The following is an 11,794-nucleotide window of genomic DNA, read 5'->3' on the forward strand; positions in this document are numbered from 1 at the left end:
TTTATCTGTAAAATAGGGGGAATGATAACAAAGGTTAAACTAGCTCATAGGGTTGTTGTGAGGAGTTAATACTTAAAAAGTGCTTTGGGGGGTGCTGGGGTGGCTCAGTCAGTTAAGCATCCTCTTGATCTCAGCTGAGGTCTTGATCTCAGGATTGTGAGTTCAAGCCCCGCTTCTAGCCTAGTTAAAATAAATAAAATAAAATAAAATAAAATGAAATGAAATAAGATAAAATAAAATAAAAAGTGCTTTGGAAGTTGCCTGGCAAATAGTAAGATATCCATATTTGTGTTTATCATTATCCTTGAATCCAAGCAAGATTGTCCAAACTACTATTATGTCTCCCCTGCAGCAGTAAAATAGCATCCTAATTGGTCTTGCTTCCAGCCTAGCCTTCTAATCCACTTTTTACAGAACAGCCTGTGATCCACTTTCCCTGAAAAATCTATTCCTGCTACTCTCTAGGCTTTCCATTCATCCAACAAATTGATTGGGTTCCTCCTCAGTGCCAGACTCTGCTCTGATAACTGGAGATATGAATGGTGAACAAGGGTTCTGCTCTCTTGGAGCTTACATTCTTTTTGGGGGGGCGGGTGAGGCAGCGGGGTGGCAGAGACAATCAACACATCAGAAGAAAATTCCAGAGAGTGGTAAGTGCTAAGAATAAAACAAATCAGAGAAAGATGGATGGGAGGTGGTATGGATGGGAGAGATGGGCTGCTTGAAGCAGGGTATTCAGGGAGGGTAGCTCTGAGGAGGTGACATTTTTGCTGAGACCTGAATGAGGGATAGTGTTTCTGGCAGAGAAAACTTGCCCCCAAGTCCTGCACCATCTAGCCCTTACTGACCTCCACCACCACATCTCATCTTCCCTCCGGCCACACTGGCCTTTCAAGTTCTCAAACTTAGCCCCTCTGGCTGGTTCCACTACTTGTGCCTGGCAAGCCTCCTCTCTCCTCCCCTCTTATTCCCTCCAAAGTAAACTTCAATCTCATCTTAAATGGCACTTCCTCTGGGGCCTTTTTCTTGACCCCTGACTGAAGTCTAGACCCCACAACACCCCGTAATTCTCCTTCAAGCCATTCTGGTAGCTATAATCATTTAATTATTTAATTGCTTACAAGCGTCTGTTTGATACCTGTGTTCTCCACTAGACTGTAAACTCTCTGATAACAGGAACCACCGTCGTTCTGGTCACTGTTGCTCCTCAGAGCCTAACACAGCACCTGACCCACAGCAGGAACTTCATAGCGGTTGTTGGTTGAGGCTGCCCAACAGGCCAAGCATCTTGAATATTTGGATGTGATAGGAAATAAAATGAATCCATTTAGTCAGAGCCTGGAACCAGAGGCTAATTAGACTTGATGGGGCTGGCCGCAGAACAGCAGCTGAGCTGTGGAGTGATAGCTACACTTCCAAAAGATTCCTCTGGAAGACACTTCCTGGATGGCTTGGAGGAGGACAGACTAGAGGAGGAGAGACAGGAATTCATCTGTTGGACAAATTCTTATTGAGTACCCACTGTGTGCCAGTCAGGTACTGTCCTGGGCATTAGGGATAATACTGTGAGCGAAAGCAGAGGTGTCCCTATATTGGGGAGCTTAGGGTCGTGACTGAAGAATGGAGAAAACAGGGAGTCCTTTCAAGGCTTGTGAATTTCAAAAGCCAGCCCCTCAGGGATAGAAAGGATATAGGGAAATCAATTTTGGAGTAAATATTACAGATAAGAACTTGATCTCAGAGTCCTCCCCACTCACCCTCCCCCCCCCCAGTCTCAAACTCCCATAGAGGAGCTAAAGATCCCCGAGGCAGGGAAGGAAGACATAATGAAAAAGGGATTTATGCATAGTTGTAGGTAGCACCCTGAGGAAGGAGCTCTGCCTTGCTCACCCCAGCCAAGGCTGCTGCTACTCGGAAACTAATGGGACATGTTGGCCCGTAACCCAGAGGAAGCTCCATTTCCCAGGTAGATTTAGTGGCAACCTGTGTGGACAAGTGACAGCAGAGTAGGCAAGACAATGCAGCTCAACTGACAGGATTAGTGACACTTTGGCCCCATGTTAATTTTCTAATCACTGTGTACTCTCTGAAATCCAAGGTGGAAAGAACCCCAAACTGTCTGAGATTGTTTCTACTACTCACATGGAAAAGAGCTGAAAAGAAAGTCACTTGTCATGGGGGGGGGGGGGAGAGTGGGGGGTGCGGGGTGGAGAGTTACATTTCTTCAACAGGAGTCTGTGACCCGAGATTGGTAGTTCTACAAATTAGAAACATCTCACAAACAAATGTAAATTTGAAACTCTTAGAAAAACTAGAAGGTGAGGCCCAGGATGCTACCAGAGCCTGTTCTGGAAGAAGGAGACCCTTAGCTTAGGCAGGAGGATGGATGCAGCTGAGAAACATCTGAAGGAAAGAAACAACTGGAGGAGGTGATGGGCTCGATGCTGCTGAATTGTGTAGTCTGGGAAGAAGGCACAATTACAAGGCTGATCCAGGGAGGCTAGGAAAAAAGAGTTCTGTTTTAGAGTGTTGAGCTCAGGAACTGTTTTAACATCTAAGGGGAGCTTTCCTAAGGCAGCCAATGTGAGAGAGGTATTCAGACAGCAACTTGGAGTTTTTTTTTTAATATTCACTCTCCTTACTTGATTGAATCTCCACACCCTTCTGGGAAGCGAAGTGGTATTTTTAGGACTGTATAGGAAAGTTGAAAAGCTGAGGTCAAGAGGGATGAAGCAACGTGCCTAGAATCACAAAGCAGGCAAGGGGTCACCTCATCGCAAACCCCCGGTTGTTTGCCCTCACAATCTTGACTTTTTTTGTGGAAATGGGGTCTGGGAGTTGGTCCTTTTCCTTCTCTAAAATTGAGTGAACATTTGGGAGCCACCTCTAGGGTTCGGGTGTGTAACTGCTCTCAGAGGGGCGGATGCAACTTCCCAGCGCTAGTGCCTCTTGCTGCTCCTCTAACACCTTTTCCCTTTGTGCCTTTTTAGCGCGAAATTGCCTCAAAAGACCAGGTGCCTCTTGACTAGAACTACATTTCCCACAATGCCCCAGGAGGCACTGCCTCGCCCGAAACCACATTGCCCGGAATGCTGAGGTATTGAAGAGGCGGATAGGCTTCGACTCCGAATTTCAAAGATCCAGTTTATTTACTCCACAACCCAGATATAGTCACTTCTTCCCCCTTTCCTGCCAGAAACTTCCGTTCCAGCTCGAATTTCCGATCCTACTCTTTTTCGGTGGGAATGCTTGGGGGGGGGGCGCGGTGCGGCAAACATGATCAAGAGGGTAGGGCGCATGCGCCCACGGCACAGGGTTTGGGCTGGGAGGGGGACCGGTCGGTCCTCGGGCTCATCCCGCCTTGCGCGTGCGCAGACGATAAACCAACGCCCCGGAGTTGAGGCGCGGGTTTGGTGGCGCGTTTTAGCGAAGTCGCACGTGAAGGCCAGTGGTGGCCGGAGCCGGGTGAGTGCCAGCGGAGACCGAGGCTCAGGGGCAGAACGCGGGTCGGGCAGGCGGCAGCCGCTGCAGGTGGGAGCAAGGCGGGGCCTCGAGGCCTGGCGGACACGCGTGGGGAGGGGTCCGACGGCGCCCGGCGGGGGAAACAAACTGGGGACCCGGATCCTGGTTGCTATGCAACAGGGGGCGTCGTTACTAGGTAACAGGGAGGCACGCGTTTCCGGGGTGAAGAGGGTTCGGACCGCTGCTGAGAGGTCCGGCTGAGGCGGGGCGGCTGCTAGGCTGGGGTAGGAGGCTAGCGCTGAGCCCCTCGACCCCGCCCCAAGGCCTAGCTTCCCGCGGCCTTGCTTTGAGCCCCTCGGGGTACCGCGAGCCCCTTGGGGTACCCCGAGCCCATGGGCCGCGCTGCGTCCCTTGCCAGCGACGCCACCCAGACCGGCTTGGCAGGGGACTTGCTGTTCGAAATAGCACATGCCACTGACACCCTGCCTGGGGGAGGCTGGGCCCTGGGGAGGAAGCTGCCCCTTTGCGCGTGGCCCTGCCCCCAAACAGTTGCTGGGCAGCAGCTGTCAGAGGTTTAGCGGGGGCTGCCCCCACCTGCCGGGACGCTGACTTCACTTTCCTCAGTGGCAGCTTCACCCCCCCCCCCACCCCGTCAAGGAGCTTCCTTTCAACGCAGCTGTGCTTCTCCGGTGGCCGCTGCCTGTTTGGATCAACTTAAAATAAGCCTTCTCTCCCCACCTCTCCCTTGCTACTCTCACAGCTTCTTGGCGGGCTTCTAATATTCATTTCACAAGTGTCTATTAGTCATTGTTCTGTGCTAGGCACTGAGGATTCCAAAAAAAAAAAAGTTGTCAAATCTAACCGGAGGCGCTCAAAGTCTAATGGGGGAGGCTGGCCTATAAACTGCTAAATTATGCTACAGTGTAATGAGTGGTGTATTGGCAGTCTGTGTACTGCAACATTTCTGTTGACCCTTAAGGTCTACAAAGCTCTTGCAGAAACATGTAGTAGTTCTTAACCCTGCTTAACCCCATTTTGCACTGAGGAGATTGAAACTCAGATTAAGAACTAGGCATAAGGTAGTGGCTTCTAGTTTGTGGCAGAACTGAGTCTGGGATGCAAGTCTCGGTTCCTTTGTCTACTGCCACGCTTTGGAGGCTTTGCCTAGAATAGACTTCCGGCGCTGCTGATCGCTTGTGGCAGCTGTCTGGTTATGCATCAGAAATCCTCGAGGGGCTCTAAAAACGAAATCCTGAGCCCTTCTTTGGGAGAGTCTAAGGTGGAGCCTCGTGGGGTAGACGTCCTTGCTTGAACAGGCTCCACAGACCTGTCTGATGGGCCACCAGAGCTGAGAACCACTGCTCCACCAGGGCCGCTCTGAGCAATGATGGGGAAAATCAGGGCCAGCAGAGGGCACTACATCAGCTGCCCCTCCTGCCACGTAGTGACTCATGGTGTGAAAGGAAGCTAACCGGAGGAAGGAGCCTTGGCAGGGGGTGTGTGGACTGCCCCACCCTGCCCTCTTGGCAAACCACAGCTAAACATAATAGTGCCTCCTCGCTACCATAGTTAAGTGAAGCAGTTTCCCAGCTGAGCCGGGTTCTCCTGACCCTGCCTGAGCCATCTTACAGATACCTGGACAGAAGTGGCAGGTCTCACCCCAATCTTTTGCCATCCTCATACCTCTTGGTACAAAACCATGACCTATAAATCCAGCAGGTGGGTCATCTCCCAGTGGGAATCTGGATGCCCTCTCACTTTGAGCTTGTTGCTATTTGGTGGAACTTTCAGTGCCTTGAGGGCAGGAGCCGTGTCTTTCTGAGGCAGCGTAGGGGTGTGGAACAAGCAAAGAGGGAAGATTTAGATCCTGGGTTCTAGAGGCAAGGCCCGTTCTTTTGTGTGAGCTTGAACAAGTCACTTGACCTCCCTAAGCCATAGTTTTCTGAGTAAAATGTAAAATTGCAGAACCTTATCAGATTGGTGCAAGAGTTAAATGGTGAAGAGACCAGCACTTTGTAAATTATAAAGCACCACACTCACACACATAAACACACGCTTAACAATATACAGACACACTCAACTGGGGCAGATGGCCGCTAGTGTATATAAATATAAATACACACACATACAACTTGTTGTTGTTGAATGCCTACCATTTGGGCCAGGTGTTACAGGAGATGATGTTTAAGACCTAAGTTCCTCTCAGAGCTCAAGACTGCATTGACTCTTGACTGACACGGCTTCTCTTTATTAAAAGTATTTGATTGGGCTGCAGTGAGGAGCTGTAATGACAGTGAGTCCGATTCTTGCTGCCTAGAAATGACCTAGAAGAAACGAGAAGGAATCCTGTTAAATAACACAATTGGAAGAAACAGACTGGCCAGTGATCTGCACCCTTATCTGCAAAGGGCACACACTAGAATCCTGCTAGATTTGGTTTCTGGTGCACTTCCAAAAGGTCAGCTGGCATGGCAATGTTGGCCTCACGGGGGAGGGTTTATTCCAAGGTCCCCTAGCTCCTGTTGACTGAGGCAGATGGCTGCCTGAAAGTTGAGGCTAGCACAGAATGCAGGAGGCTGCCATGGGGGGAGCAGCTCACGTCACCCTGACCTTCTAGAACAGAGGAGACGACATCTGATCCCTCCTGGTGGAGGTCCTTGGATATAGGACCCAACCCAAGATAGCAACCCTGCTCTTTCAGTTCACAGGGTGGTTATGACCCAGATAGCTCCGGAACTGACCTGTGCTTCCCTCATGTCTGACCACTGGCAGGCAGGAACCATCTGGTTCTTGATTTATGCCAAAGAGAGTAGAATAAAAGGCTTCCCGGCCTGAAGTCGCTCCCCATGCATGCGTGTTTTGCAGCCCTGCTTGATTCCACAGACCTCAAGAGGAACTTAGAGCAGCTGTTTCTGGGCCAGAAAGTGCTCGGATATGATATTTTTATAACTCTTTCTTGGACTCTTCTCCTTTCCGCTAAGTAAGAATGGGAACACTTTCCCTCTCCTTCATCCTGGTGGCTCCCATTTCTGGCCAACTCCCTGAGTGATCTGGTAACTGCAAACACGTCAGATACCTGGCTGCTCCTGCGTCAGGGGCATGGCTTAGCCTCGGATCGTCGGGTCTGAAGCATGGAAACTCCCTGGAGCTATAGGTTCGTTTCTGAGCCTGGAAGAGAACAGGGGATTCGCTGGTGCTGTTTGACGTTTCTCAAGCATGGTGGCAAATGGAAGGTAGACTTGGCCGACATTTTTTTTGGCTGATCCACACCTGCTTCAGTGAGTCGGTACTCGCTGGGTCTTAACTTGCCTGTAGCATCACGTTAGGCAAGCTCCGAGCGCAAAGCACAAAGTGGTTAACTGAGTTGTCATCCGTAATTCTCGGAGATGCCTGGTAGATGCCAAGTTTATTTTAGCTCATGAATAATCTATCGTGTGACTTTCTAAATCACTTTTGAGACTGACTTTGGAGATGACATGGCTGGGCAGCATGTGTGAGGGGTCTGGTATCCCATGCACCTGGGTTCAAATCCTGGTTTCCCCACTTACTGCTTCTCCCAGCTCGGTTTCTTCATCAGTAAAAATGTAGGAAAGTAACAAGGCCTACCTGATGGCGGCGATGGTACGAGACAGGTGGCTCATGGTTCGCTTTTTATTAATAATATCTTTCCCTAAAGGTTGTGCTTTAACCCTTTGCCTACCTTGGAGGCTGGGGAGTCGAGATCATTGCCTGTCAGCGCATCTCAGCTTGGCGCAGTGGAATCACCCGGGGAGCGTTTGCAGGTCTAAGCCTAAGTCACCCCCAGTGACACCAGGACCTCTGGGCTCCGGACAGAGGCATCAGTAGTTTGGAAGCTCCCGGGTGATTCCAATGAGCAGCCGCAGGTGAGATCCACTGTGTTACCTTCACTCCCAGTGAGTGTGCAGCTTGGAAGCAGAAGCTCAGGTTCAAATCCTGACCTTTCTACTTAGCCCAGTGACCTTGGGCAAATGCCTAACTCCTAAGTCTCAGTTTCTTCTCATTTGTTACCGGGAGGGCGAGGAGGCTAATAGCCACCTCGTACGCTGGCCCTGCGGAGCCGTTCTTCTTGCTTGTACCTGAGGGCTTCCCTTTACATCATTACACAGCAGTAATCGTATTTGTGTGCTATTTTTTAAGTTGTTTTTTTTTTTTATATCAGCTTTATCTTAAGTAGATTATAACCTCCCTGGGGACAAAGCCTTACAGTCTTACACTTTTTTAATGCTCGTAGCACCACTAAGACCCAGAGATGGGCCTTTGGATTTTTAGAACTGGAATAATCCTAGATCTTCTCATCCACCCGGAGGCTCTGAAGAATACTTGCTGGTTAATTAATATATAAGTGGTAAAGAATGTGAAGGATGAACCCCTGAATCAGACGGTCTTGCCCAGCTTCAGTTGAAGGCCCAGTTCTGCCTTTCTCAGCTAACAGGGTAGAGGTGGAGGAGGGTGTGGGGGCAGGTCATAGCTGGGACAGTGGGTGTCCATGCCAGTTCTGGCTCCGTGCTCACCCTGTGCTTCTCTCCTGGCAGACCCAGCCATGGCAGGCCCAGGCAGCAGTTCACCATGGGGCAAGCATGTGTTCAAAGTCATCCTGATGGTCCTAGTGGCCCTCGTCCTCCTCCACTCAGCATCATCCCAGTCCCACGCAGACTTTGTGCCACCAGGCCAGCAGAAGAAGGAGGCCCCAGTTGATCTCTTGAGCCAGATAGGTCGCTCTGCACGGGGAACACTGGATGCCTGGCTTGGGCCAGAGACCATGCGCCTGGTTTCCGAGGTAAGGACATTGGTCCCTCCTGTGACCACACACACTGAAAAGAGATAAAGGAGGAGATGTTGTTCATGGTCACCCCATCTTGGCTCCACATGCTGTGTGTCATAATCTCTGGTGCCGAGAGCCCCACATTCCACAAGATAAAGCCAGACAGTCCCTGCTTTTTGCAATCCCATTGTTTGATTCCTGCCCTGGGGCCTTTAGCTCTTTCCCTTACTCCTGCCCTTTCTTGTCAGAAAGACTGGGAAATGAGCCAGTCTTTGTAAACCCATGTCACTGGATGATGATAGAGTCTGACTTTGGTCTAAATCTGACCTAAAGTCTTAAATTGGCAAAATATCAAGACCCGAATCCATTCCTTCCCCGGTAGAGGCAGATGTAGGTCCGACTCGGGGGCTTAAGGCACGGCTGTCTCTTCCACATAAGGGCATCCCAGCCATGGCATCCCATACTTTCCATAGGTCATTCTATATAGTCGAGATGATCCTTTATAAAATCCATCATCTAGTAGAGCTGATTGACTCCTTTTTCATTGGAACATTCTAGCCCTTCATAGATGTTGCTTCACACAACTTCATGATTCCCTGGGAGGACCCCAGTTTCACAGGGTGACTACTGTAGAGATTTGATGATTTCCCCACATATTCGCCTACTACCATCACCAAAGTATTCTAGCAAATCAGTTGAATGAGGGTTCAGATGTCCCGAGTTCCAGTTCAGGAAGGACACATGGCCTGCTGTCCAGGCTTGGTGGGCAAACCTCTGCTGAGAAGGAGGTGGGACACGTTCATTCTGGGCCTTGCCCAGGGAAGGGGTTAGAGGCCTAAAGGAGAAAGAGCATGATTGATTGTGGACTCATCTGCTGGCCTGCTCTCTCCACAGACCTTGTCTCAGGTGCTGTGGGCCATCTCTTCAGCCATCTCGGTGGCCTTCTTCGCGCTGTCTGGGATCGCCACACAGCTGCTGAATGCCTTGGGACTAGATGGTGAGCGCGAGTACTGGTCGGGTCTCCTGGAGCTTAGCCTGTCACTATCTGTTGGTGGGACTTCATCTTTTCAGGGCCCAGACTTTTCCCCAGCTGCTTGACACCTGCCAGGTTTCCCCAGAGGCAGGCCTAAGAGCAGACTAATGACTGCCACCGCCTACCAGGCGTTCGCTGCACATCAGGCAGAGCATTGAAGCCATAGTATCTCGTTTAACTGTTACCCACAGCCCAGAGAATCTCTCCCGTTTTGCAGAGGAACCGGTTCAACCAAGGGAAGTAATCTCTCCGCCGGCCAGCAAGAGCGGCAGCTCAGATTCAGGCTCCTATTTTTGTGACCCTGTAGGAAAGGATTTTTCCTTTGCAAGGGGGTTTAGCTCTCCCTCCCCACCCTCCCCATTGGTTCTTGCCCCCTGTGCCCTGACCACTCCAGGTTGGCTGATTCTGACTCTCCCTCTTCCAGGAGACCACCTCACCCAGGGCCTGAAGCTCAGCCCCAGCCAGGTTCAGACGTTCCTGCTGTGGGGAGCAGGGGCCCTTGTCGTCTATTGGCTTCTGTCCCTGCTCCTTGGCTTGGTCTTGGCCTTGCTGGGGCGGATCCTGTGGGGCCTGAAGCTTGTCCTCTTCCTGGCCGGCTTTGTGGCCCTGGTGAGGTCCGTGCCCGACCCCTCCACCCGAGCCTTGCTCCTTCTGGCCCTGCTGACCCTCTACGCCTTGCTGAGCCGGCTCACTGGCACCCGGGCCTCGGGGGCCCAACTGGAGGCCAAGGTTCGGGGGCTGGAGCGCCAGGTGGAAGAGCTGCGCTGGCGGCAGAGGCGGGCGGCCAAGGGGCCCCGGAGCGTGGAGGAGGAGTGAGAAGGCCGCCGGACAAGGCCACCTTCGTCATACCAAAGAGCTGCACTGCTTCCTGATCGCACAGCCCTCCTTCCAGCCCCCGCCCCTTTCTTGCCCTGCCTCTGAACTGTCACAGCCTGTGTCCCTGCACCAGACCCCCTAGCTGAGAAAGAGGAAGACCATGCCCCATGCTGGTCCCCAGGGGCCCTGTCTTCGGACGTTCTCTGTCTGGGATTGGTCGTCTTGACCCTCTCTCTGCTCCCAGCCTGCCTCCGTCAGGCCAGGCTGGAAGGGCCACCCCTGTGGCTTGTGCATCTGCTCTCTGTGGACATCACTGCCCTTGGTCTCCCGTGACTCAGCCGGCTCCCCTCTGCTGCTGCCTTGTCCTCCTCCTGATGCTCTTGCTCTCCTGTCCTGGAGTTCCTCCTCTGCCAGATCCCCAGCTTCCTTCCTGTTTGTCTCCTTCTAGCCCTGCACTCCACCCCAGCCGCAGTCCCTCAAGGCATGTTCCTGTCCTCCTCATTGCCTAGCTGTGGGGAAGAGGCAGGGCATATGGGACCTGAGGGGCAGGGCTGCGGGGGAGGGGTTCCCACAGGGCGCTGGGAATGAGGATGTACATTGAGTCTGTTACAAGTGCCTTAATCCGAGCCAGCAGGGCCATCTGCTTGCCCGCCGCTGTACTGTATGTAGGAAAGTGCACTGTGGCTGCTTTGTGTCAAGAAGAGAGTTTTCCCTCTCGGAATCTTGATTCCCCTTCAGCCAAAGCAAAAGGTGCCTGCTTCATAGGCTTGTGCCTGCAGGTAGGACCCTGCAGTGGCCATCAGATCCCCTGTGGGGATTTCAGGGACACTGAAGGAGAAAGGACGCTGCGCTCCGGACGGTTCTCCAGCCCTCTCCCTCCACTCACCGCCACTAAGGACTTGCTGATCAGGGTCCACCCCAGTGGCCCAGGGGGAGTGCAGACAAGCGGGAGCTGCGCACTGGGGCCCCTGCCCCTCCCAAGTTCTGAGAGGGGCGGGGCGGGGTGCCTGCCACCTGAGCCCTCTCCACCAGGGGTCTCATTCTTCCTCTGAGGCTCTGGTGCAGGTGGGCGCCCTCTGCCAGGCCCAGCTCACGATGTGAAGAATGAATTTAATGCCCAGTTCTTACTGTTAAGGTTTGATGTGGAATCACAGCTGCAGTGATATATATTTTTATCAGCGCTTGGTTGGTTTTAAATAAAATGCACGCTATTTTATTATCTCGTTCCATATAAAATGTATTTACTCAAAGTCTGGATGGCTTTCATTTCTCCCCGCAGCTAAATCCATTTCTGCGGAGCGGCTCAGTTTTCTTGACTTCTCCCTGCAGGGGCAATGTGAAGCTGGTAGAAAGGGAGGGAGGAGGGGGAAGCAAAACAGAAGGCTGGCACCAGGTACCCTTCCCTCCTGGAGCGTGAGGAATGAGGAAATCATGCCCCCTTTACAAAACTCCCAGAACTGACCCGCACTGTTGGAGTAGTGTGTCTGTGGAGGGGAGCAAGGAAGGTACCCCTTCCCCCATTGTGTGCGAAAGTATGAAAGGCTGGCCCGTGGTCAGCCAGGAGGTTTGCCTGCCCTCCCTCCTTCCCTCAACAGATGGGAGTTTCCTGCACTATGGTTCTCAATCCGGCCAATAGGTTATATCAATTGTTTCGTAGAGGGGCCCAGGTGTAGGTTTTGTTTTCTTTTTGAATTGCCACC

The 11,794-nt window shown here is 52.0% G+C and overlaps 1 protein-coding gene across 2 annotated transcripts; it reads left to right on the forward strand.

Moving 5' to 3' along the window:
* Positions 1-3,305: 3,305 nt before the first annotated feature.
* Positions 3,306-11,344, forward strand: TMEM109 (transmembrane protein 109). Of its 2 annotated transcripts, none has more exons than XM_026487812.4 (4): positions 3,306-3,465; positions 8,016-8,260; positions 9,140-9,242; positions 9,703-11,344. In XM_026487812.4, exons 2-4 carry the CDS (start codon positions 8,024-8,026, stop codon positions 10,092-10,094), a joined length of 732 nt encoding a protein of 243 aa, XP_026343597.1. In that variant the 5' UTR covers positions 3,306-3,465; positions 8,016-8,023; the 3' UTR covers positions 10,095-11,344. The 2 variants fall into 2 exon arrangements, with proteins under 2 accessions (XP_026343597.1, XP_026343598.1); XM_026487813.4 differs by having other exon boundaries at positions 3,340-3,531.
* Positions 11,345-11,794: the final 450 nt, after the last annotated feature.

Source organism: Ursus arctos, unplaced genomic scaffold (genome assembly GCF_023065955.2).
Source record: "Ursus arctos isolate Adak ecotype North America unplaced genomic scaffold, UrsArc2.0 scaffold_23, whole genome shotgun sequence".
Lineage (NCBI taxonomy): Eukaryota > Metazoa > Chordata > Mammalia > Carnivora > Ursidae > Ursus > Ursus arctos.